The 25,523-nt window shown below is 56.7% G+C and overlaps 2 protein-coding genes, 1 long non-coding RNA gene and 1 other non-coding gene across 4 annotated transcripts; all 4 read left to right on the forward strand.

Annotated features, from left to right (window-relative positions):
- Positions 1–33: 33 nt before the first annotated feature.
- On the forward strand, positions 34–19,862 carry LOC136103156 (uncharacterized). Its single transcript, XM_071810755.1, has 10 exons — positions 34–132; positions 177–397; positions 1,696–2,322; positions 2,428–2,511; positions 5,031–5,134; positions 13,233–13,397; positions 15,260–15,351; positions 16,058–16,105; positions 16,670–16,771; positions 17,229–19,862. The coding sequence occupies exons 1-10, from the start codon at positions 34–36 to the stop codon at positions 17,232–17,234; spliced, it is 1,548 nt and encodes a 515-aa protein (XP_071666856.1). The 3' UTR covers positions 17,235–19,862.
- On the forward strand, positions 9,379–11,753 carry LOC139825465 (uncharacterized). Its single transcript, XR_011740144.1, has 3 exons — positions 9,379–10,666; positions 10,781–10,956; positions 11,636–11,753. It is a non-coding gene; the product is annotated as an uncharacterized lncRNA (long non-coding RNA).
- Positions 12,230–12,314, forward strand: LOC136103472 (small nucleolar RNA SNORD45). Its single transcript, XR_010651613.1, has one exon. It is a non-coding gene; the product is annotated as a small nucleolar RNA SNORD45 (small nucleolar RNA).
- Positions 19,863–21,962: 2,100 nt separating the features above from the next.
- On the forward strand, positions 21,963–24,350 carry LOC139828470 (uncharacterized). Its single transcript, XM_071811525.1, has 2 exons — positions 21,963–22,427; positions 23,069–24,350. The coding sequence occupies exons 1-2, from the start codon at positions 21,977–21,979 to the stop codon at positions 23,881–23,883; spliced, it is 1,266 nt and encodes a 421-aa protein (XP_071667626.1). The 5' UTR covers positions 21,963–21,976; the 3' UTR covers positions 23,884–24,350.
- Positions 24,351–25,523: the final 1,173 nt, after the last annotated feature.

The raw sequence follows: 25,523 nt of genomic DNA on the forward strand, positions 1-25,523 counted from the left end.
GCGGAGCCCGGACGGCCGGCTGCTCTCTCTGCAATGCGACCCGCCTTAGTGCCTCATCGATCAGGAAAGGGAGCCCGCCAAGGGCCGAGGGAGAGAGAAGGACACCGAGTCGAGGTCGGTCGGTCGGCCGAGGTGCCTGAGACAGCGACGGTCACGCGCCCGCGCGCGTGCCCTAGCCCTGGGAGTTTCGAGCGGAGCCGGACGGCGTCCGCGAGAGCCCCACCGCCGCCGCGCTGAGCCGGGGAGGCTGCGTCTGCTCGCGAGCGCTCCTCTGGAAGCGGCTGCCCCCTCTCTCCTACCATACGGACCTACAAGACCGCGCCCCCTCGCGTCTGCAGGACTCGCTCAGTCCCTTCACCGGGGTGGCGCGCTCGAGCGAGCCGAGTTTTACCTCGACGTAACGGGAGGTAGCGACAAAACAGCGACCGCTCAGGAGGCTCCGGAGGGGGGGGGGGGGCGCAGGCGAGCCCGTCTACCTCAACCGCTCTGCAGCAGCCGAAAACCGACTGAGTCCTCGCGGGTCGCCGGTAGACCTCGGATCCGAGCGGGGCGGCGCAGGCGGCGCCGTCTACCGAGCCGCTGCGGACACGGAAACTGGGCCGGCCCGGGAATTTGGAGTGGACCGGACCGGATCGCACTGCATCGGACCGGACGGGAAAGGACCGGACCGCACCGGACCGGACCGGACCGGTGGGAAAGGACTGAACTGAACTGGACCGGACCGGACCGGACCGGCGGGAAAGGACCGGACCGCACCGGACCGGACCGGACCGGTGGGAAAGGACTGAACTGAACTGGACCGGACCGGCGGGAAAGGACTGAACTGAACCGGACCGCACCGGACCGGCGGGAAAGGCCTGAACTGAACTGGACCGGACCGGACCGGACCGGACCGGTGGGAAAGGACTGAACTGAACTGGACCGGACCGGACCGGACCGGCGGGAAAGGACTGAACTGGACCGGACCGGACCGGACCGGACCGGCGGGAAAGGACTGAACTGAACTGGACCGGACCGGACCGGACCGGTGGGAAAGGACTGAACTGAACCGGACCGGACCGGACCGGACCGGCGGGAAAGGCCTGAACTGAACTGAACTGGACCGGACCGGACCGGACCGGCGGGAAAGGACTGAACTGAACTGGACCGGACCGGACCGGACGGGCGGGAAAGGACTGAACTGAACCGAACCGGACCGCACCGGACCGGACCGGACCGGACCGGACCGCACCGGACCGGACCGGCGGGGCTCGGACGGACCCGGCGTCCGGCCGCGCTCGCGAGAGGGTCGACCTGCCGGGGCAGGAGGGCTGAGCGTCCTGCTGCGTTTTACGCGGCCCCCCGGCAAGTTCTCGAGGTTGAAGGGCGTGCGATACGCTGGTCGCCCCGTCCCTCTTGTCCCGACCCTAGGGTTCGGCGCCGACGTGGTGTTTTTCCTCTCCGCTGCTGAGGAGCAACGACAGAACCCGAGGGAGGGAGGGAGGGAAAGGCGGGAACAAGGAGCCGGGGGACGTTGAGGTCGGACGGTCGGAAATCACACACACACACACACAGGAAAAAAAAAAAAAAAAAAAAAAAAAGCAAAAACAAGGCTCTTCGCCCCGAGGGCGGCAGAGCACCGCCACGGGCCCCGGCGGAGAGGCGGTCACGGCCCCGAGCCCGTCCTGCTCTTCGAGAAGCGGCTGGATGACGGAGGCTGGGAACGGCGGGGCGGTTGGTCCTACGCAGGGACAGGATCTGGACGCGACCGAGCGAGCCTCTCGCGGGTGGCTGCGGGATAGTGTACGCGACTCTACGAGTCGAGCTTTTCGACCCTCGCGATCCGTGCACACGCTCGGCGAGTCCGTGTCTGGAGTTTCGGGGCTCGCGAGTGGCGTGGGGATGCGGGTTTCGTGGCGGTGTTTTATTTTTTTTTTGGTGGGGGTTTATTTCGGCAGGGGCGGCGGGGTCGTGGTGGTGTCGTCGTGCCCCCCACCCGCACCTGCCGCCGCCGCCGCCGCCGTATAATTTCACTTCGTCTTCCGGCTCAGACTGCACGGCGAGCACAAACACCCCCCCTCCCCGCCCCCACCCCAAAGCGCGGTCTCTCCCGCCCTCGCCTTGCCCCCCGCCCCCTCCGGCCCACCCGCGGGAAGGGCCGGAGGGGGTCGGCAACTGCGCGCGCCGCGCATGCGCGCTCTCCCCGCCGCCCGGCAACCGGCCCCCTGCCCCCCGCCAGGTGCCCAACGGTCAGTCGCTCGGAGTCAAGCCCGCCGGGCGGGCGGTCGCGGGGAGGCCAGCGCAGGAGCGTCTTGCCGATCGGCCGAGGAACCCCGCGCGCGGGTAGGCAGGGAGGCAGGCGGGCCGGGACGGGGGGACGGGGACGCGGTGTCTCTATGCCTCCCCGGGGGGAGGCAAAGCCGCTGGCGGGGTCGGTTTCTTCTTCAGCCCGCGGCCGGGGCGGGCAGCGGGCCGAGGGACCGAGCGAGCGAGCCACCGAGGAAGAAGCGCGGGAGGCGGCAGCACGGGCAGGTGAGGGGGTTAGGCCTCCGACAGCGGGGCTGAGAAACCGCGGGACGCCCGCGTGCCCCCCCCCCCCGCCCTCCGTCCACCCCCCCGCGCCGTCCACCCCCGTCCACCCCGGGCACGGAGCCGGCAGGGACGCCCCGGCTTCCCGGGGGGGAGGCGAACTCGCTGGCGAAAGGCCGGGGCGGGGGGTGGGGAGGAACTCTGGGCGCGGATGGGCGGCCGGGCTCGCTGCGGCGGACTGGGGCGGGCAGGCGGTGGTTGGGGCCGGGGAAGGCCGCCGCCTGTGCTCGGTCCGTAGCCCACCGGCAACGGGGGGGGGGGGTTAAAAAAAAAGGGGGGGCGGGGGGGGTGTGTGTGAAGTCGGTGACAGAAACCGAAAGCGTAAATTCAAAAAAAAAAGGCGGCTGGAGAAAAGGCATACGTACGTCTACAAGCCAAACCAAACCAAAAACGAACGGTCGGTAGAAAGAAAACGAAGACGTAAAACAAACAAAAAAACCACACACACACACACACAAAACCAAACAATTGACAGATAAATAAATAAATAGTCAAAAAAGCAAAAGGAAAATAAAAAAGGCTACCCGAAGACGGGAGAATAAAGAAGAAAGGGGGGAGCGGGCGGGGTGTGCGTGCCTTTTTTTTCACGGCTCTCTCGGGGGGGGGGGGGGGGGCGCGCGGGGACACACGCCGATCGATCCGTTAACGCGTTCATCACGCGCTGGTTACGCGCATATACACTGCCCCCTCCGCATACACCCCGCCCCCCCCACAATACCCCCCCCCACACAGACACACTAGCCCCTCCCCCCTCAAGCCCCCGCACGATACCCACCGTATATACAGCGCCCCACCCCCCCACCATACCCACCGCATATACACCCCCCCCGCCCCCCCCCCGGGCGAAGGAAATAAAAAGGGGGGGGGGAAGGGCCGGACTCCCCCGTCTACCGAGCCGCCTTCCCCGACTTTGCTCTGCGTCGGGGGACCCAGAACTGAGGGGACGCAGCAGCTCCGCGCCCCGCCCCGGGGGGCCCACAGCCCCATGTCGCAGCACTTTGCAGCCGCAGCAAAGCGCCCGGCACTTCCGGTTTATGGGCGCTCTGGTCACGCCCACAGCCCTCGGCTGACAGACGGGGCCCTCGTTTAATGAAACGCCTGGGAGCAGAGAAGCTTCTGGAGTACTGGCCGTATACGGGCCCAGCTCGGATTCCCTTGGTCTTGACAAGGAGGCTGTGGTATCTTCTGGCGGTTTCGGTGCGGGGCTGTGGGCGGAGCGTTGTCCTCAGACTGCGGACCCTGCGGGAGCTCCCCGGGCAGAGCCCCCCTCTCCCCCCCCCGCCCCGCCGGCCGGTGGTTGTGTCTGCTAGGGACCCTGCGGAGCCGCCAGCTTTCGTGAGTGGGGATGTGCCTTTGGAATTGTCATTCAAAGGGTAGATGAGCACAGCTCGGCTTCAGCCAGGACGCCTCTGTGCCTTTAGTTTTTGTTTTTCCCTCACCTTCCCTTTCGTGCGGAGCGGCCCGGCCCGGCCCGGAACGGGGGGGTGTGGGTGTGTGTGCTGAGGGAACACCTCGTACCCAGCAGCCTGCTCCGTGCCGCTGCTCCTTGTCCCTGCATTTATATACGATACACGGTAAAGCAAACGGGGGGGGTGCGTGGGAGCAGGAGCGACTGGGGGCTCCTGGGCCGGGCCTGACGCCTGCAGCGCCTCACGCTTTCCCGCTCCGGTCGCGCCGCCATCTTCAGCGCGGGCAGTGAAGCCGCCGCACTGAGGCCGTGCCCCGTGCCGCCGGGGAGGAGGGGAGCTGGTCGCTCTGGGAGCCGCTCTTGGGAAGCGGGCGGCGCACCCGCCGAGGAGGGGGAGTTAACGTCCTTCGAGTCCTCCTCCTCGGGTACCGGCGCCGTTCGGGCAGTGGCTGATGAGGTGTCTGTCGCGGGGCGGGGAGAGCGCGGCCGCTGTGCCCTCACTAGAGATGGCGGCGGGGCGGTCTCTCGCGCGGACAGGACGGCGGCCGCGGGGAGCGGCGCCCCAGCCCCTGGCGGAGCTCGCGTGGCTGGGTGAGGGGACGGGATCCCCCCTGCAGCCTCGCTGCCTGCCAGGGATCCCCCTTCCCTTTTTCCAAACCTCCCGTTCACCCTCAGCTCAACCCCTCCTTTCCCAGCCAGAGGGAACCCGTTCTCTGCCCAGCCACCCCCATCTTGGGGTCACTTGTCCCCTGGTTCCTGAGGTTCCGCCGGGTGGGCGTGGGGCGGGTTTGGGTCGGGCTGAGCCGAGGCCCGGCTCCCGGGGGGATGCTCTGCAGGGAACACCCCCCGCCCCAGGAGTGCTGCTGCTCCGGTTTATTTTCATATTTCCCGTGCCTAGCACTACGCCCCAGCAGTGAACCAGCAGACTGCAGGTACCGAAGGGATCTCCTCCTCCTCCTCCCCACCCCTTAAAGGGCGGTGATCACTGCAGGAGTAAGAAAAGGATGCTGCAGGAGCTGGGGTTGCCTTCTACATCTGTTGTTTCTCGCTTTAGAGCTGTGCCGGGGCTGCAGGACTCGCTGGCCGTGATGGTGAGCGGAAACAACTTTACAATCTGTCAAGTCTTAAAACTTCCCAACTCACAAGGTTATAAAGCAGGTATGTTCATTTCGACGTCGGGCGCAAGGGGGATCGTTCCACCGTTCATGCGCAACTTGTAACAATATGAGGTGTGTTTAAATACAGTAAGGTGTTACGTATTCATAATGACCCCAGGAACGCCTCTACATATTCATAACCTTTCCCGCTTCTTCTTAAGATGAGTCCCAGGTGATCATTTCTGTAGTCTCCTCCTTGACCCCTCCCTGTTGCACCTGCGCAGTGCCATCTGGTGGTCTTGAGGAGGGGTCTTTGGATGAAGGCTCCTTCAGCCTCGTCACAGTGACCTCTTTACCTTTGGCTCATTATGTTGAGTGGACTGGAACCCAATCTGCCAAGTCGATTGAAATCAGACTGGTTCCCCCTTTTGCTGTAAATCTTTGTTATCTCGTCTTCTCAAGTTTACATCTAGGTGCTGTAAAACCTCTTACCTTGGCATTCGACGAGGTTCTGTTTTTTCTTAACATAATGGGTTAGTTAGTTAGTTAGTTCCCTCTGTCAGTTCCCCCCTTTTCGGGAAGGTTAGTAAATTCTTGTACTAACGTGATGATTCCCTATTTAACCTTTTCTCGGACCACAAGTAAGAAGGCTGCTTCGACAGGAGAAGACTTATCTTTCTCCCTCAAAGAACAAACAAATTCTCATGTTGAACAAAACATTTGTGTTGCTCTTCTGGGGCAGCTGATGACCGGGTGGCTGGTGCCCCGGCAGCAATGGCATCTGTTGGGCTGCAGCGGGAGCTCGCGCTCTTTGGCATGGTGACCCCGCTCACTGCAGTTCCTAGCGCTTTCCTTTTGGGTTTCTTCTTCCCAGTGCGATGGCCAGGTCCAGTTTGGTGTTATCTTTTAAAATCATTAGTTTATACCCCGTTCCTTTTGCTGCCATTTCAGGATCTATAGGCATGCCTGAGATTTGCATGGCTTGGACTACTGAATGTATTAACCGAACAAAGCACGGGGTCATACGTGGCAGAAACAGTAAACCCAGAAATGCACATACTATCATGAAGCCTATTTTCTTCCACCAGGCTCCCCCAAATAAGTTACCCCACCAATGGCTAGTAAGTATAGAATTCCATTTCTGTACTGGTACATGTGCAACACGTTTTATCTCCTCTGCTATTTTCATTATGGCTTCCCCATCGTTATCTCTTTCCAAACAACACTCCGAAGTATTCAGTTTCCCACAGACGCCCCCCTCTCTTCAGCTAAAAGACAATCTCACGCTCCCTGATTTTGGTACACTGCAGCTCTGGTCTGAGACAATTGTCTCGCTATGAGATTCGGTGCCTCAGCCGTCTGGTTGCTTATTATTTCAACCACTGCTTGCAACCGAATAATTTGGTTTAGCATATATATAGGGGTATGGGATCCCCAGTTTCCATCTTGGGCCCATGTGGCTGGATCATAGTATTCAAATATTCTTTGTGCAGGCCATTCACCATCTTTCCAAGTTTGCATTCCTCCTATGGGGCATTTATTAAACTCCTCTCTGTTTCAGGTTTTGTCTTGCACTCCCCCTCCATCTGAATAGCCCCTCCTACCAGCTTGTGTAAAACAGATCCTCTGTTCTCCCCTAGGGCAGGAGGCAGAGCCTACCCCGAGTCCACCTAGGTTAGTTGCTACCCATAATTTCTGCCCTTGGATTTCACACTTCTCCAATTTTGTTCTATCATAACATCCAGAATTAATATGAGTGTGATAATTTAGAACATACTGGGTTAGTCTTCCTATTCTCACACGCTCGTAGCATTTGGTACAGGGATTAGCCAGGCTAAGTTGGGAAGAATAAGTCACCGCTCCTGGCAAGAGGATCAGGTCCAGGTTTCCACGCTCTCTGGCCGAGCAGGTTGCAGCCGGCAGCCGAGTTCGTCATCTTCTCGGCAGCGAGGGCCGTGTCCCCGCCTTTCCTGTTTTTGTCGTTAGCGTGGCGATTATCGTTTCCCAACTCTTGGCCTTCACTTCCTAGGAACAACAGGAGCAACACAGAATTTGATTTCTCTGTCTGCACTCTATTCTTTTCATCACTGGCGGACTCTCTAAATTCCCATTCACCCCTTCAGTAAATACCTCCCACCATTCTTGGCTATTTTTTTTCTATTCTTCCAGTGGCAACTAGAATCCTCAACCGAGCTCTGGTTTCCTGATCTTCTATTCTTAGACATTTCTTACACAATCCTGTTGGTAAGTTCCCTTTGTGGATATGCTTATACCACAGTCCATTTACAACCCCGAGTCAACTTCAATTTCAGTTCGCCCGGTTCTTGAGATACTTTCAAGGTTCTTTCTTCCGTCAGGGGTCCTTTAGCTTGAGAGACGTGTGTCCATCTTTTCTCTGCCCTCCAAACAGCTGGTTCTGTAGTTAACAAAACAAGAAAAAGGCCATGAGGAAAGAAAGGGAAAAGGGAAAAGGGGCGAGATCCTCGTGATCTCCCACTTTTATATGAAGTATTCACGTGAATGGAATGTTATTCACCGTTGGTCAGTCGCTCAGTCATCAGTTTTCTCATTGCCCCCCTCGTGAGATGTCCATCCGTGCTTATCAATAAGTTTGCATTCCCTTGCTGGGTTTAACCAAAACATGTGTTGGGTTCTCCAGGAAAATGCAGTTGACATGAAGGCTTTAGCTGACAGGCAAATTCACTAAAAGAGAAACTTGTTTTTAACAAAACCAGGACATAAACGTAGCAATGGAATGAAAACTTATTGATAAGCACGGATGGACATCTCACGAGAGGGGCAACGAGAAACTGATGACCAACTGTGTATAACATTCCATTCACGTGAATACTTCATATAAAAGCAGGAGATCACGAGGATCTCGTCCCTTTTCCTTCCCTTTTGCCTTTTTCCTTCCCTTCTGCTTATGGCCGACATTAGGAGAGGACCGTGCTGGTCGTCCCTGCGAACTGAGGCCAGTGAGAGACTGAATCCAGCTCCGGTTGGCTACAGAGTCCAATCCAGGACTTTGGGTGCTGGCTCTGCAGTTGCTGAGACTTTCAAGATTGGTTTTGTATATTTTGTATTATTTTCTCTATTCTTATCAGTAGCATTAGTAAAACATCTTTAACTTTTCCAACTCTCTTCTCTCTGTCCTTCTTTCCCTCTCAATCACCTGTGCTGAGTGGGAAGGGGGGAGAGGGAGGGGCAAAAGGGGGAAGTGGGGGGGAGAGGAGGTTGACAACACATCTGCCAGGGTTTGTCACCCCGCAATCTTAACCCTCGACACCAGCCTATCTCCATTTCCCTGCCCACCTCTATGTCCAGGCCTCCTGGGCACTGGTGCCCTCTGCGAGGAAAAAGTGGGTGGCCCTGTGGCATCCTCGGGGATTTTGGGCCATGAAGGCACCCAAGAGTGGCCATGAGCAGGCGAGCAGGTGCCACCTGCCAGCGATGCCCTGACCACTCAGGACAAGGAGCCTGGACCTTCCTGTGGTCTCAGGGGAGGCGCCCACCGCAGTGGCCCAGGAGGGAGGGGCCGCAGCTTTTGTTGGCTTTTGTTCACTTTTAAGAGAGGCCTTTGGAGGAGTCAGGTGGGAATCAGGAGCTCCCTGCCGCTGGTTCCCCGTACACTGCCTTTTAGGGAGTTTCATTTGCAGACAAACGATTAAACTCCACTGCTTCATCAGATGAAGTGAAAAGATCAAATGCAGAACTTCAGAACATCACTTTGTGGAGCAGCAGTGTCTACATTCATGGCAATCTATCCAAGACAAACTTACACTCAGAGGTGCCCCAACAATATCACTCCTGTTACACAGTTCTAGCACAAATGCCCAAGTATTTAAGGACAAGAAAAGGAATCATTTAGCTGCACAGAACTGTCTTCCAAACATATGGAATGTATTGGTTTGGGTATTTCTTTGAAGCCCCAACTCACAAGTAAGAAACAGCACCAAGTTTAACAATAACGGTTTTCTCAGTGGTTTTTGAGAACTTTTCCAAAAACCATTAGGCAAAAAAAAAAGCACTGAAAAACAAGAGCTGAGTGATACAATGTGAAAATGGCAAAAACCACACTCCAAACAATTGTTATTGCAAGAAACAGAAATCACACACAAGCTGTACAAACATACACGTTACCGGCTCTGGACAGACAGACGCACACCACGGCAGCACGTTCAGCTGTGCAAACCTTGAACCCACACGATCTAAAAACAATCTGACATTATGTGTACAACACAAAGTCAGACCGGAAATATTCTGGCGCATTCACAATGAAATACAATGTGTTGCTGGGCACAAACACCAATATTCACATCGGAACTGTGCAAACCATGGCATTACTCGCTTTGGATTTACAACACAGCCTATGTTTTACTGGAAAACACATTATGTTAATGTTTGGAAAGTTAATACAAGGCTACATTGTTTAGAATTCAGTGTAGTGTGTAGGGAAAACAGTGAGAACGTGTGTTTTTCGTGCTGCTTTTGACAGGCTGTGTCTCATCTCGGTGTACTAAATGTGGCTTTTCTTCCGTGTGCACACCGAGTACAGACCCCTGGTTTTGGGATAACAGTTGTATCACCCAGATGGACACCAATCAAAGCCTTGCCCAGCCCAGCTCGCTGGAGCAGCGGGGCGGGTGCCGATGGGGCTCCAGCCGCACTGCCCTGTTTGTCAGGAGCCCCAGCGGTGCCTCCACCCGGCTGAGCAGCGAGCGGCCCAAAGGCGCAAGGCTAAAATCGAGATATTGTCTTCAATGAATGTAATTGTGATCTGTTTGTATATTTGAGCTTGGCGTGCGGTTTGCGTGTCTGAGCTCAGCCTTTTACTTCGCATGTTTATATTTGGTACCAAAAGAATTTTGTTCGGGGAGATAATTACAAAATGAGAACCGGTTCCATTATTAAAGTGCCACCGCGCTCCCCGTTCAGATGCATCTGTACACATGAGAGTAAATGAGAGGGGGAAGTGATGTGAATGTGAAATTCTGGGTTAGCTGTGTTGCAGTCAGTGTTGTTCTGCGCACAGACTGATCTGGGTCTGAAATTAGTGTAAGAAACTACAAAAGGGAGGAGCTGAGGGATGTAACTATTGCTCAGCTAATTGAAATTGCATATGAAGTTTATAGTCGCAGGAACTAAATGAAGGGAGAAAGAGATTTTAAATCAGACTCTGCCTTTAGGGTTTCCGATTCATAAAATACAACCTGGGGATAAAGTACTAATTAAAACCTGGAAAGAGGAAACTCTGACCCCACGATGGGAAGGACCTTTTCTTGCCTTATTAACTACAGAACCAGCCGTTCGGACTGCAGAGAAAGGGTGGACACACGGCTCTCGAGTTAAAGGACCACGGACGGGAGAAAGAACCTGTGGAGTAACCCAAGGACCAGGGGAATTGAAATTGAAATTGAAATGGACACGGGATTGGTGATGTAACCACTATCAGCATTGTTGATGTGAATGTCCAGTACAAAGAGTGAATCGCCCGTGCACCCAGTGCTGTTTTGCTTGTGCTCTAACGAACACGTGTTCAAGGAATACAGTTAAGGAATTGGATTAAATGTTGTTTATCCATAGAAAAAGCGTAAGCTACGTATTTCAGTTCCTCATTTGCAAAAATGCTGTAACTCTGTGCAGCACGACCCCTCATCTTTATCTCTCTATCTTTCCGCCTCTTTCTGGCATTAACAACGCCCAGATCAAACCTCTCAGCACAGACACTGAGAAATGCCCGCGGCCCATGCTCTGTCAGTTCCTTGGAGCTGCTGCTGTTCTGAGATCCCAGGAGGAGAAACTTCTCTTCAGCCGAGTTTAACACGGAACCTGTTCTCAGCAGCCGAGCCTTCTCCTCTGTGCAAGGGCAGCAAACCGCAGGTTTGGAACCCACAGCCCCTCAGTCCCGCTGCAGCCGGCGAGGAGGCGACGAACGAGCGCGGACACCGAGTCCGCCCGTGGGACGCGCCGGTCGCGCTTTGTGCTGCGGGGTCAGCGGTGCGGAGAGCGGGGAGGAGCTCATCTGAGAGCTGAGGCTGACCTGCAGTTCAGGGGGTTTTCCACTCTCTGAGCAACCATGACGGCACGGCTGCCAGAGACTTTGTTATTTTAATAACTGTTCAACTCATTCACATTTCGTATAAAAATTTGGCGGGTCAGGCGAATAATCGGACAGCTCTGTCGGGGTCCTGCCGGCAGCGCCGCTCGGCTCGCCCCTCCCGGTGACGCAATTTCCGGCTACAGGGCTGGGGCGAGCGGAGGCTGCTGAGCGGGTCCGGGGGAGCGAGCGGCGGGTCCGGGGGGGCGAGCGGCGGGTCCGGGGGAGAGAGCGGCGGGTCCGGGGGAGAGAGCGGCGGGTCCGGAGGGGAGAGCGGCGGGTCCGGGGGGGCGAGCGGCGGGTCCGGGGGGGCGAGCGGCGGGTCGGGATGGGGGCGGGAGAGGCGCCCGCGGTGGGGGCGCGCGCACAAGGATCCGTGTGCGAACGGGCCCTTGGAGACCCCGGTCCCGGGAACCCCCGGAGCTGAGCCCACAGCTGCCGGTCTCTTGGTGCTTTGTGCAGGTGACAGCGCAGAGGCCGCCATGAGAAACCCGGGTGTCCCCAGCACGTTCCTGTTGGAGCAGCGCGTGGCCTGTGCAGCTTCGTGTGGGCCAAGGGAGGCGGCTGTGTCCGTGTTGGCTCAGGTCGGTGCAGCTGCGCTTGGATTTAGAGCAGTGACCCTGGCTGGCTGGTTGAGCCTTGGGGGTTGTTTATTGCTGAGAATGGCAGGGGTCTGTTCAGCAGGTCTTGAATTGCTGGGCACTTTTACCCTGCAAGAAGGGTTCATTTTCAGTGTTATTCATTCAGCGTAGCTCTCTCCATTGTACGGATAAGTTTTCCCTCTCTCAAAGGTTCCCTCTCCATTTGGTGGTTGAATTTCTCAGCGTCTCTTCTGCCGTTTGTTTTCCTTCTCCTGCAAAGTGGGGTGGGAAGGAGAAGGCAAAAGGCTCCGCTGCTTCCAGGCGGGGACTTGGTTGCTTGTATAACGTATGTCTGGTTCATCTCGAAGTAGACAGAGAAGAGTGGTGTTAGAAATCAATCAGCTGCCTCCTGTTGGAGGGACAAAGTGTGCTGGATTTGAAGGCGTTGGGCAGGACAGGAAGAGCTGCCTTCTTGGGTCAGTGATGGGCGTTGGCATGTATTGTCTGAGCTGGAGCTGATGGCTGTCACCACTTGAGCTCTAGAATTACTCTGAGACCCAGGAATCTCCAGTTCCTTGTGGAGCTTTTCCAGGCTGTGGAAGCCCCTTTCTGTCACAGATTGTAACGCAGCCCTTGGAGAAGGGGGCACTGCTTGAGGTTCCTCAGTTTGGGCATTGGGGAGGCGTCGTTCTTGGGCTCACACTGGGCGTGAGGAGACGTTTTCACGTGAGCTGAAGGCAGCTCTGGGTACCCAAAGCTGTTAACCGGTGTTAACAAACGCTGCTGCTGAGATTTGGGGGTGAAAGTGCCACAAATGTGATTTCCCAGGGAAAACAGAGAGATTTGTCAGTGCCTGGTTGTTCCATGGCACATTGTAGTTAAGCACAGTGGTAATTTTGCATCGATTTTACACAGGATTACTGGCTCTAACAGACTGGTTGCATCAAATAAATGTTGACTTGCTGCACTGGTGGCCTTGTGAACAGCAGATGGCTTCTGGAGGGGGTGACATCTCCTGTGAGCCCAGGAGTGCTGGGCCCATCATACAGGGAGCGACCTCCCCTCCCCGAGCAGGGCAGAGGACCCAGGGGTCCGGGCTGCCTGTCTGTGCTCCTCCCCTGCCCCAACACCAAAATACGTTCCTTGGGGGACAGATATGGGCCTGGACTAAGATGGTACATAAGATGTTTTTCCAATAATTGTTATTAAAAACACACTAAAGTCATGTGATGTTTATTTCAGTTACGTTCCCACTCGTTCACAGACCAGGCCCAAGGACATTCACACATGCCATGCACTTGGGGGCGGTTATCCAGCCTGAGATGCCATTCTCACGAGTCTGGGCTATAACTTTTTACAGTTATGAGAAACGTACTTCAAAGTAATCTGTCCAAGGCCCTTTATATGTTATTATGTTAGTATTATGTCTTTGACTGTCCAGATGGTCATGTTAGTATTGATCTTCCTTTATCATCCAGATGGCTGGAACCACACGTCTTGCTTTTCCACATTTACTTTCCAAGAGGCTGCTGAACTGTGGCAAGGTGTTGCTGTCTGTACGGAGAACATGGTTGTAAAAGTACATCATGGAGATGCTCACACAGCCCAGAGTCAGCCACTGAAGAATATCAAAGCAAACACAGGTATGTCCCTGAAGGGCTGCCAGCTCTGCAGGGGACAGAAATCGGGTCTTGGGAATCTGAGATCCCTCTTCTGCTCCAGTCAGTGAGCACAGACTGGTGCTGGAAACCGCTCAACATCCAGGTCGCCCGGGCAGCAGCCACTGAGACTGGAGTTATAAACCCATTGATTCCCCCGCTGTCACACTGCCCCACAGTGCCCAGAGGATGCTGACCAGGGCCCCCAGGATGGGGATGTTTGGGCCAGGGGTGCAGTGAAGGGAACCCCGCGCCCCGCAAAAAGCCAGGGAGAGCTGCGAGGCGGGCGGGGGAGAGGGCAGGGGAGGCCGTGCCCCTGGGGACACAGCTCCATCCCCCAGCTGCTCTGAGCCCCACTCCGGCAGGACTCCCCAGGCTGTCCTGAAGCAGAGCGGCACCCCGGCTGTCCAGCTGCTCCCCTGGGACCCCCCGGCCTCTGGGCTCCAGCCTGTGCCCAGGGCAGCCAGGGAGCCCCAGGCGTGCGGGTGCCCCAGGACCTGCTCCTCCCCGCTGCCCCAGCACTGCCCTTCTCTGTGGGCTCTGCCCGCTGCCAGGGCTGGGGGAGCCCAGGCTTCCAGGCTGCTTTAACTGCCCTGGATCCCCTGATCGGTCACTTTGTGAGGCACCGATCTTGGTGAACGGGCTTCTTGTGCCGTGGGCCCCGGGCAAACAGAGCTTATCAGAGCCGCTGTGGGAGCAAACATCCCTCCTCGTGCCAGGGGAGCTCCGTCCTGCAATGAGCTCCGAGCGGCTGCCTGGGAACAAGCGCCCGCTTCATCACGTCCCTCTGGATGGCCACGTCCTGCTCAGGGACAGCGCTGGCCTGGGCCGAGGATGGGGGCATTGAAGGGACACTCGGTGGGGACAAGGGCCTTTGGTGAACTGTGGCCAAGTCCCAGGAAGGGACAGGGCTGGAGCCAGAGCCTTGTTGGGGACAGGGACACTGGGACCCACCATGTGGGATCAGCTCTACAGGGCGGGACCCAGGTTGTCTGGGAGGGCACAGTGACCCCGGACAGGGACAGGTGAGAGCCAGGGCAGGGGATGTTCCCTCTGCTCTGTTCTCAGCTGTGGCTGCAGACTGGACCAGTTGGGGGCTGGCGGTGCAAGGGAAATGGGGTGGGCTGGAGCTGGGCACTGACACCACCCCAGCACTTCCCCCAAGCCCAGCCCTCCTCTCCCAGAGCCCAGGATTCACCAGTGCTCCCCATTGGCAGCGCCACCAGTGACTGAGGATCCCAGTCACCAGCTGTCCACATTGCCCCAGCTGTCCTCCCACCTCCCAGAGTTCCCTAATCCTGGGGTCCCTGGTGCCCCAAGAAGAGGAGTGACTCCCAGCCCCTCATTTATTTAAGGGGCTGGAAAGGGCTCAGAGATAATTGTGCTTAGAGACCCCAGATTTGAGGCTGGTGTCATCTCTAGGGGGGGTTCCATAGGGAAAGACTGGCCTGGGAGTTGAGGGGCACTGGGAGATGGTGGTGCTGGGAGGTGAGAGGCACTGGGAGGTGGGGGGATCAGGCTTTTGGGGTTGTTGCAGGATGGTTTTGAGTTGGAGCAGTGGGTCATCACCATAGGGTGTCTGGCTGTCAGAGACACACTGCTGTCCCCCCTCACCACTGTGGATGCCTGGGCCCTTCCCCGTGCAGCTGCCCCATGCAGGAAGCGGCACTGATGCCAGGGAAGGCAGCTGGATCAGTGCTCAAGGCGGGAGTGACTCTGGGCCAAGGCTGGGTTGCCAGGGCGGGTGTCTCTGCCAAGCTTTGCCCTGGGGGCTGGAGGCGTGGGGAGGGGCAAGGAGTCGTCCTGGGAGGGATAAAGGTGCCCTCACCTTTTCTGGCATCACCCAGGACTCGCTGCACCACAGAGGAAGATGAAGGTCGCAGTGCTCAGTGTGGCCCTGCTCTTCACCATCCTGCTGTGCACCCCAGAGGATGCGCAGGTGAGGCTCCAGTGAGGGCCCCCACCGGTTTCTTGTCTTGGTGCCCCCACACCCCTCTTCTTTGGGCCTCCCCATTCCATCCTTTAAGACCCGTCAGGTATCTCCTCCTCAGGATCTCCTCTGTGTCCTATAGAGGGTCCCCAAATGCTCTCCCTTTGATGGATGCCAACGCCTTTCTTTCCATCTTTCCACTCCGCCCTTTGCCTTTCACCCTGTCCACTGCGGTAGTGCCCCCAGATCCCCCTCCTTGAACACCCCCTCCCAAGCACTTTCCCGATCCCCGCGTTTTGTTCCTCTGCTGTCCTCTTCCTCCTGCCCCCACAACAACCTCACTTGAATTCCCCGTGTCCCCTCCCCTTGAATTCTTTACCCCTCATTTGCATCCCATGCAGTCCTGTCCCTCCAGCACCCCCAGCCCGGTCCCTTGGGTTCTGCGAGTTCACAACAGTGCCCTGCCTCTGGGTCCCCCCCAGCCACCGTCCTCCTTGGAGGCCCCAAATTCCCATGTTATCCTTTTCTCCAACCCAAGCCCTGGTCCCCACATGAACAGGTATCCCAGGTGAAACTTGGAGGAATGAGGTTGGGGGGAGCAGAAGGGATTTTCAGGCTCAGATGAGGGAGAATCCAGGGGCCTGGGTGGGGCTGGGGACACCTGTGCCCCACCCACAGCCCCATTTGTCTCCAACCCCTTTCTCTTCTTTCATAGGCATTTCCAGGAACATTGCTGGAAGCAAGTGGAGGGTCTCTCCTGCATGTGAGTAGTGGGGCGGACTTGGAGGACATCCAGTCTGGGAACTGGAGGGCACCTTGGTCCTCCCCTCCCTTGCTGGGGCTGGGACATCCCAGTGACCAGTGAGGTCTCATGGTCTCTCTACAGGAGGGACTCAAACTGGGGCGAGTGAAGAGGGCTGCGGTAGGTGTCACAAGTTCTGCTGCCCCACACCCTCCCTCCCACGGCCACGAAACTCCAGGGCATCCCAGTGTGCCCCAGAACATGCCAGTGTGCCCCAGTACACTCCCATGCACCCCCTGCAGCCCCACAGAACATCCCTGCTCCCCAGTGTTTTCCCAGGGATGCCCCATTGCCCAGGGCTCCCATTGCATTCCCTTCCACCCCATCACAACCCACTACACCCCAGTGCACCCCAGGATACCCCAGGACACAGCCCCTTCCCCAGGACCTCCACTGCTTTCTGTGCCCCAGCACAAAAGCTCACGCACCCCATTTTCCCTGGAGTCACCTTCCCCAACGACCCCATCGCTTTCCCCTGCCTCCCAGTGCACCCAAGTGTGTCCCTCACCCAACCTTTCTCCCCAGCTCCCTCTGTCTGTCAGGGTGGATGATGTTTTGCAGCAGAAACACCAGGTTCCAGATCTTCCAGATGCTGAAGTGCTAGTGCACCCATCTCCGCCATTGCTGGTGAGCAGCATCAGGGCATCTCCAGCCCCACAAAGGGTCCTGGGTGGGCAGAACGTGGATCTAGAAGCAAACAGAGGAGACTGTCCATGCCCTGTGTCCCAGGCCACGCTGGACAGAGCTGCGCCCATGACTTTTGGTGCACCCAGCGGGGCTCTACGGACCCAGAGGGTCACCGTGCAGGCCGGGCTGGGGCTCTGGGGCCTTACAGACCCCAAGGATCACTCTGAGGGCTGGGCAGGGTTCTGGGAGATGTAGGGGCATCCGGGGCTAATGACACACTGGCCAAGGAGCTCTGGGTGCCACGTGGATCTCAGGAGAACCAAGTCTTGTCCTGGGCTGATTGAGGGCTCCAACTCTTCTCTCCTTCCCTGGGTCTCTGCAGAGAGAGACGGTGGGGAGAAGCCTCCCCTCGTGTCCCAGCTGACACTGGAGGTCTCATTTTGGGCTCTGATTTCAGAACTGAAACTGATGGCGACAGCCGTGTCCTGTCCCCCTCCAGCGGCATGAGGAGATGATCATCCCTGGATGACCCCATCTGACCCCATGGGAGCCCTGGGCCATTTCCCTCTCCTAATCAGTAAATCCCTTCAGCAAAGCTACGCCTGCGTGTGGATGTGTGTCCGTGTCCATGCTCCCACTGCTGTGCCAGCACTCGGATGCCTGGGTCCTCTCTGGCCACACCATGGCCATGAGCAGAGTGACTGAGGGAGCCCAGACACCTGGGGTGTCACTGTAAACGACACCTCCTTCCCACCTGCCATGTGCCCCCAGATTCGGGCAGATTAGGGGAAAGTGGAGTGTGCCCCCATGAGGCTGGAGGAGGCTGGTTCATGAGGACTGGGTTATGGACCAGTTAAACAATCTGGACATCCATAAATCCATGGGTCCAGATAGGATCCACCTGCGGGTGCTGAGGGAGCTGGCTGAGGTCACTTTAGGCCACTGTCCATGATCTTTGCTAAGTCGTGGGAAACAGGAGAGGTGCCTGAGGCCTGGAGGAAAGCAAATGTCACTGCAGTCTGCAAAAAGGGCAAGAAGAGGATCCAGGTATCTATAGACTGGCCAGCCTCACCTCCACCCCTGGGAAGACGATGGAACAACTATCCTTGGTGCCATCTCAAGTCATACAAGGGATAAGAGGGTCATTAGGGGCAGTCAACATGGCTTCACCAAGGGGAAATCGTGCTTGACCAACCTCACTGACTTTTATGAAGACGTAACGAGGTGGATGGATGATGGCAGAGCGGTGGACGTGATCTCCCTTGACTTGAGTGAGGCATTGGACACAGTCTGCACAGCATCCTCACAGCTGAACTGAGGAGTGCGGTCTGGATGAGCGGGCAGTGAGGTGGACTGGGAACTGGCTGAAGGGAAGAAGCCAGAGAGTCGTGGGCAATGGACAGAGTCCAGTTGAGACCTGGATCCAGTGCAGTGCCCCAGGGGTCAGTGCTGGGGCCGGTATTGTTCAATGTATTCATCAATGACTTGGATGAGGAAACAGAGTGACTGTCAGCGAGTTTGTTGGTGACACCAAGCTGAGAGCAGTGGTGACACTGGAAGCTGTGCTGCCATCAGAGACCTGGACAGGCTGGAGAGTTGGGCGGGAAATATTTACTGAAATATAACAAGGGCAAGTGTGGAGTCTTGAATCTGGGTAGGAACAACCCCAGGTTCCAGTGTAAGTTGGGGAATGAGCTATTAGAGAGCAGTGTAGGGGAAAGGGAGCTGGGGGTCCTGGGGACAGCAGGGTGACCATGAGCCAGCACTGTTCCCTTGTGGCCAGGAAGGCCAATGGTACCTGGGGTGGATTAGAAAGGGGGTGGTCAGTAGGTCAGAGAGGTTCTCCTGCCCCTCTGCTCTGCCCTGGGGAGACCACACCTGGAATATTGTGTGCAGTTGTGGCCCCTCAGTTCCAGAAGGACAGGGAACTGCTGGAGAGAGTCCAGCGCAGCCACCAAGATGCTGAAGGGAGTGGAGCATCTCCCGGGTGAGGAAAGGCTGAGGGAGCTGGGGCTCTGGAGCTGGAGAAGAGGAGACTGAGGGGGGACTCATTCATGGGGATCAATATGGAAAGGGGCAGTGTCAGGAGGATGGAGCCAGGCTCTTCTGGGTGACAACCAGTGACAGGACAAGGGGCAATGGGTGCAAACTGGAACACAGGAGGTTCCACTTGAATTTGAGAAGCAACTTGTTCCCGGTGAGGGTGGCAGAGCCTGGCCCAGGCTGCCCAGGGAGGTTGTGGAGTCTCCTTCTCTGCAGACATTCAAACCCGCCTGGACCCCTTCCTGTGGAACCTCAGCTGGGTGTTCCTGCTCCATGGGGGGATTGCACTGGATGAGCTTTCCAGGTCCCTTCAACCCCTGACATTCTGGGATTCTGTGATTCTGTGAAATAGATGTATAATGCACATAAACTCCACGCTTTGTGGCTGGTGGCGTCCTAAGGGTTTTGGTTGCTGTGACAATGGGACATTGATGACTATAACCAGATAGGGAGGTGTCCTCGTTTCATTAAAAACCAGACCGGTTCTCTCTCAGTGATTTTTTCTTTCAGCTCACTTCTTCTAGGTGGCTGCACTTTTATGAGTTTTAGCCTGCGTATTTTTCCTAGGATGCTGCACTCAGTGCTGATAAGAGAGCAACAGAATGCTGAAGAAGCTCGTGTTTAGATTTATTACTGTGGTAGCTAGAAAAGACTGATAAGTTTTCCCACGTTCTGTTGTGAGAGGGGCGTGTTTGAGGAGGGGTGGATGAACAGCTTACTAGAACTGACCAATGGAAGTATTCCATCCCGTAATCGTCATACCCCCTATATCAGAGGGTGATCGCGAGGGTCACGCTCTCTTCGGCCATGGCCGGCATCTGGAGAGGACCCTGTCTGTCTGTCTGCCTGAGATCTACAGGCACCCTGCACCCAGGTTCTGGTTACTGTGCAGTCCCACCCATGACTTCGGGGCGACTGACCTGCAGCTGCTGGAGCCGCCAGCCCCGCACACCCAGCTCTGCTGAGTGACGCCAGCTCCACATCCAGCACTTGACATTGGGTTTGTATATTTTGTATGTATTAACCCTTTAAAACTCTCCAACTTGAAGTCTAAGTCTCTCTTCCTTTCCTCTTCCCAATCATCTTTCTGATCTAAAGGAAGCGGTCACGGGAAACGAGGGGATAACAGGGAGCGTCTGCCATGGTTTATTGTCACCTTGCCTTAAACCTTGACAATGAACCAACAGTGTGTCCTGGCAGCAGAGAGGGACCCGTATCCTGGGTGCATCCAGCACAGCATTGCCAGCCAGACAAGGAAGGTGACTGTCGCTTGGCGCTGGGAGTAACATCCCATGCAAACTGCCTAAAATCAGCGCTGGGTTGTGGTTCCTTTAAGCAGTGTCCGCGTGTCCACTCCTCATGATGTGGGACATGTCAGATGGGTGCAGAGCAGGGTGACGCACCACAGGGCTGAGGTGCTGCCCGTCCCTTGGGAGTGGCAACAGGAGGCCAGACGGACACTGTGACTCGTGCCTCCGTGTGTAAAAGGGACAGACTCTGTCTCTGCTCATCTCTGGGTGCAGAAGGAGTCCAGGATGCCAGCTCCGATGTGGGTGCCTGGCAGACCCTGACATTTTTGTGTGTGACTCCAGGAACAAACCCCACTGGCCCAGTGAGATTCGTCTCAGCTGCCCTCATTGCAAGTGCTCCTGTCTGCTCTGTCACCCTTGCCCGTGATGCCGGGCTGTGCTCTCAAAAGTGCCACAGCAATCAGAGAGGTTCTGGGGTCCTTGGGAAAGGCAGACATCCAACCCAGCTTCAAGAAGGGCTCTTTATTAAAATCCAGCCGTTTTTCCGCAAGGAGAGCTGCTCCTCCACCTGGGTCGGCGACGCCAGCAGCACAGGGCCTGCAGGGACCATCGCGATCGTGGCTGCTCCCTTGGACTGCTCAGGATGAGGATGGTCTGAGTAGCGAGGGAGCGGGTGGAGGGTTTACTGTCCTTCTCCAAGGGCTGAAGGGCTGCAACAGAAAGGAGCAGAGCCCAGATGATCTCCCACATCTGCAGAGACCCCCAGGCATCCCCTCCTGAGCAAGCTCCCTACTCACCACTGCAGATCTCAGCCAGCTTCTCCTCCTCCCTTCGGTCCCTCAGGGGCCGCGCAGCCAGCCCTGGGCACAGAGTTCCGTCAGAGCCCTGTTGCCTCCCCCTCACCAGAGCTGGCCCCAGGGGATAGCCCAGAGCTGACATAGCGGGACCGAGCAAGGCGGCCACCAAGGCCACCCACGTGGGCAGGGCTGGGAGGGGAGGCCAAGGCCTTGCACGGGGCGGCCGGGGCTCTGGCAGCCACAGGGCTGCTCCTTGTGCCTGGGCAGCGGCGGGGACTGGGGTCAGGCTGCTGAAAGAGGGACCCGGGGGCTGTGACTCACCGATGAACCTCACGGCCGCCTCTCGCAAGCTGGCCTGAGCATCCCTCAAGTATGGCAGGCTCTGACTCAAGAGTTCTTGAGCCCTGCTCCTGTCCTGCTCCACCTGGAGAGGGCACAAAGGTGTGAGCATGTCATTGTCTGCACCCCACCCCGAGCTGGCTGGACCAGTCCCTCCTCCCAGTAACCCAGGTTCCCCTTTCCCCGCAGGGCTCTCCTGCCCCCCAGCCAGGAGCGCTGTGGGGCTGAGGCTGAGAGACAGACACAGGCAGAGTGGTCCCAGGGGTGCTGAGCGCCCTCCTTCCCGCCGGGCATGGGGCAGAGGGGAGAGCCCTTGGGGGCTCTGTTCTTGAGGACAGGGAACAAGGGTGCAGCTCGGGGCTGCAGCAGGGCGGGCGAGGCACATCTGCAGAGCCCACAGCCCAGACATGTGGGGCAGCCCTCAGCCAGCCTGGGCCTTAGCTGTTCTCACCAAGCTCTCTCCAGTCCTCCATGTCTGCCGAGTCCGCACCAGGTGTTGGAGCTGTTTCCATTCCAGGAGCTCTGCTGCACCAAGGAGGGCTTCCCTGGCGGCCTGCGGGACAGCAGAAGATGGGACATGGCACCCACCGTCTGCGTAAGGAGACCTGGTGTCCCCCTGTTCTTGGCTTTGTTCCTGGAACACCTGCCCTTTGGGGCCAGCGACTTGCCCTGGCCCAAACATCTGGGGCTCTCTGGTGCACAGCCCTGGGGGACAGGGACTGAGGCTCAAAGCTCGAGACCCAGCGCCTGCAGGAACAGCTGAGGAGCCCGTAGGGATGCGCCTGTTTAGGCCTCGGTGGTCACGGGCTGCTGCTGAGCCCTGTGGGACCAGGTATGGCAGGTGGTGGAAATGGCCATGGCAGCTTCTCTACTGCTACTCGTGCTGGGTCTGTAGGGACCCTTCCTATGGGCTGGAGGAAGCTGCCAGTTGCCAGCAGCCCTGTCCCCTGGTGCCCAGGCCACCCGTGTGCTGCCAGCACACCCTTCTGTGCCTCAGTGCTCAGCGTGGAGATCTGTACCTTGGCCACGTTGTTGCTCTGGTCGCTCAAACGAAAGAAGAGGGGGAGCAGCGCACGGTGCACGTAGCTCTTCATCCTCTTCTTGTCGTGCGCCATCACGGACTGCACCCGCTCTCGGAAGAGGCGGATGGAGAGCTCTCGCAGCTGGCTGGACTCCTGGGAGGAAGGAAGAAAGGCGGACTTCAATCCCAGCAGCTCTCTGCCCATGGTGAGCAGGGGCAGTATCGGGGCTGACATGAGGGGAGATGCTCCATGGTCAAGTTGTGCAGCAGGGAGCTGTGCTGGGCTGCAAAGCCCAGAAGCCATCCCACGAGAGCCCAGGGGAGCAGAGCCTGCTCCCAGTGCTGCCCACGGGGCTGGGCCGAAGGGCAGCTGGCACTGCAGGCTGCCCACCCGCAGGGCTCAGGCTCCGTCATCAGCCTTACATCGTCAAAGAGGGGCAGGAGCTTTTCCTCCAGCTGCTCGACAGCGGGTCTGGCCTCTTCCCTCTCCAGATGTCCCATCACGCTGCGGAAGAACGCCAGGACTTTCCTTTTCATTTCTGTGTTGCCGTAGTCGAGCAACCCCACAACTTGTGGCAGGAGGGACTGTATTTTTCTTGCCTGTATGAAAAACAGTTTCGTTTTTGTGAAAGGGTCAAAGACCACCCTGGCAAAAAAAGCCGGTCACTGAGCACCAGCCTCCTGTCCAGCTCCGTGGCAGGTGGTGGCACAGGAATCTCTGTGGCAGCCTCCTGGCAGGTGGTGGCCATGGGCACAGCCACGGAGATACAGGAGAGCAGGGCCAGGGCAGGGAGGGAAGAAAAGCAATGACTCCCTGTGCCCTGCTCAGCTGCCCCTTTTCCCACAGGCCCCCGTGGGCAGATGTCTTGGAGAGACTCCGTGCCTGGAAAGCTCCCCAGGCAGCCATCAGGCCCCAGCACGGCAGGGAGGGCATTTGGAGCTGTCAGCCACTGCCTGACCCCCAGCCAAGGCCAAGCCACCGCCTCCCCCAATGCCCCAGCCCCAGCTGCCAACATTGCTCCTCTTGATGCTGCCCTGCTCACCATGTCAGCTCTTTCTGACCCACTGATGACGCCTCCGGGAAACGTGGAGTCTATGACCAGGAGTCTTTCACGCAAGTTCTTTAAGATCTTCTTCAGAGGCTGGGGTGTGGAGATCATCATGTCCCACATGTCCAGGGCAGCCCTGCAGGAGAGCGCTGTCAGCAGGGCAGCCTGGGCCACAGCAGCGTGTCCGGGCTCAGCGCTGCAGGATGGTTGGATGCCCTGGGCAGCAGCAGAGGCTGAGCTGGTGCTCCCGTGGGGCTGGCAGAGCGTGGGGGGCTCAGGGCTGGCTCGCTCAGCTGTGGCTGCTGTGGGCCTGGCTGATCCCCAGCGCTGGAAAGCGTGGTGGGATGGAGGGTCCTGCTCCTCAGGGGTGTCCTGCAGGATTCCTTGGCTCTGTGCCCCTCTCCCCACAGGGAACAAGCCCTCATGGCTTCTGGGGCCAGTACCTGTCTCCTGGTGGAGCGATCCTCAGCAGCGTTGTGAGCACCTCCCCAGGTCTCCTGTCAGCCATGAGGAGAAGCAGGGACGCCACGCTCTGCCGGGCTGGTGCTGTGCTGATGCTGTCCAGGTTTTTGTGGATGCATCTCATGATCTTTGGCAGCTGGAGGAGACATAGGTCAGGATGGTGCTGCCACTGGAGTGCAGCCACTTCCTCAGCTGCCCCTTCCATCCCTCTCTGCCACCTTCGTGTGGCTTCAGATTCCTGAGACACCAGGGCTTGGGGGGGAGGGATGGAGGGAGGAACAAGGCCTGACAGGGCTGAAGGGCAGGGCAATCCAGCCTGGCAGGGCAATCCAGCCACAGGCCACTTACATCCACCAGCCAGAAGTCAGGGAATTCCATGACCATGTCCAGCAAGTCTGTTGCCCGCTTCTTGTCAAAGATGCTGGCATCTCTCATCGCCTCGATGAACAGAAGGACGATGTCTGTCCTCTCAGAAGTTCTGAGGTGTCTCGCGCAGGACTATGGGAGAAAGGAAAGAAAGGAAGGAAGTGAAGCCAAGTCACACCGAGCGCCCTGATGCTGCTGCTTAGCCAGGCAGTGCCAGCAGCCCTGCAGAGATGCCCGACGGTGCTGGTGGCAGAGCCCGCTGTTGGAACGATAAAGGACTCAGCACTCCGATTCAATGTGAATCACGCCAAAGCCATTTATTACAGAAACATGTCTCCTTATATACGCAACTATTCTCTAATCACGAATCCACGCTCCAAGCATGGATTCGCTAAATGAGTATCGTGGGCAGTCCACACGCTGGAGCCCCACTGATGATAGGTCCGACGACTCACGCCATGCTGAGGCCCTGTTAATGAAGAAACGCCCCTCTTTCTCACAGCAGATTCTGTTCTCAGCTTCTCAAAGTGGCCTTGAGATTCCTTTGGGCCTGACTAATTCAACAACATAGCTCCTTCTAACGAAACCCCTTCACAATTCCCCCTTTTTGTTCTTGAACTAGTCAGGCCCCTTAAACAGCATGCTGAATCGTCTTTGAAATACACTGCAACATAGGACATGTGATTAACAACATAATTACAATTACATATAATGTAGCTAAACCTTACTTAATAAGATTAAACAACTAACTGCTTATACTCAAACCTTCATATCATATATAAAACCTTAATTCTACTTATGACAACCTTACCAACGCACTATTTTAGAATAGTCAGACAACTTAATACAATATATTCTCTTAAATTCTTAAAAGATCTATAACTGCGCAGTTTATAGAGTAACGTACTTAATACCATCAGCATATGCTAATTATTGACTTAATATCTTAAAACTTATATTAACCTATTCATATGCTAATTATTGAATTAATATCTTAAAACTTATATTAACCTATTTAAAAGATCTATAGCTTAATCTTAATATCTCTTTTAAAACCTTACCAGTTGCTAAATTAGGTTACCATGGTAGAAATATCTTATACTTTTACCTTATCTATGCATAGATTATCTAATTGTAATATTACCCTTTTGGAATTCTTACCATCTGTTCAAATTAGCATTCTCTATGGAAGGTACCTTATCTGTTTACTAATAAGCTTTTAGACCACTGGGTCTAAGAGCATCTATAACACTGAATAAGAATTCATGGTTTACATTTGAGACAATTCTCACAACTTATCTCCCTCCTGTCCTTCTGCATCTGTCGAATCTTTGTTGTCTTTATTCAGCCATGGCTTGATCCATTTTGCAGGAATCCATTTTGATCCTTGGTCTGTAATGACACAAGCATAACCCTTTCCCCAAG

This window comes from Patagioenas fasciata, chromosome 7 (genome assembly GCF_037038585.1).
Source record: "Patagioenas fasciata isolate bPatFas1 chromosome 7, bPatFas1.hap1, whole genome shotgun sequence".
Lineage (NCBI taxonomy): Eukaryota > Metazoa > Chordata > Aves > Columbiformes > Columbidae > Patagioenas > Patagioenas fasciata.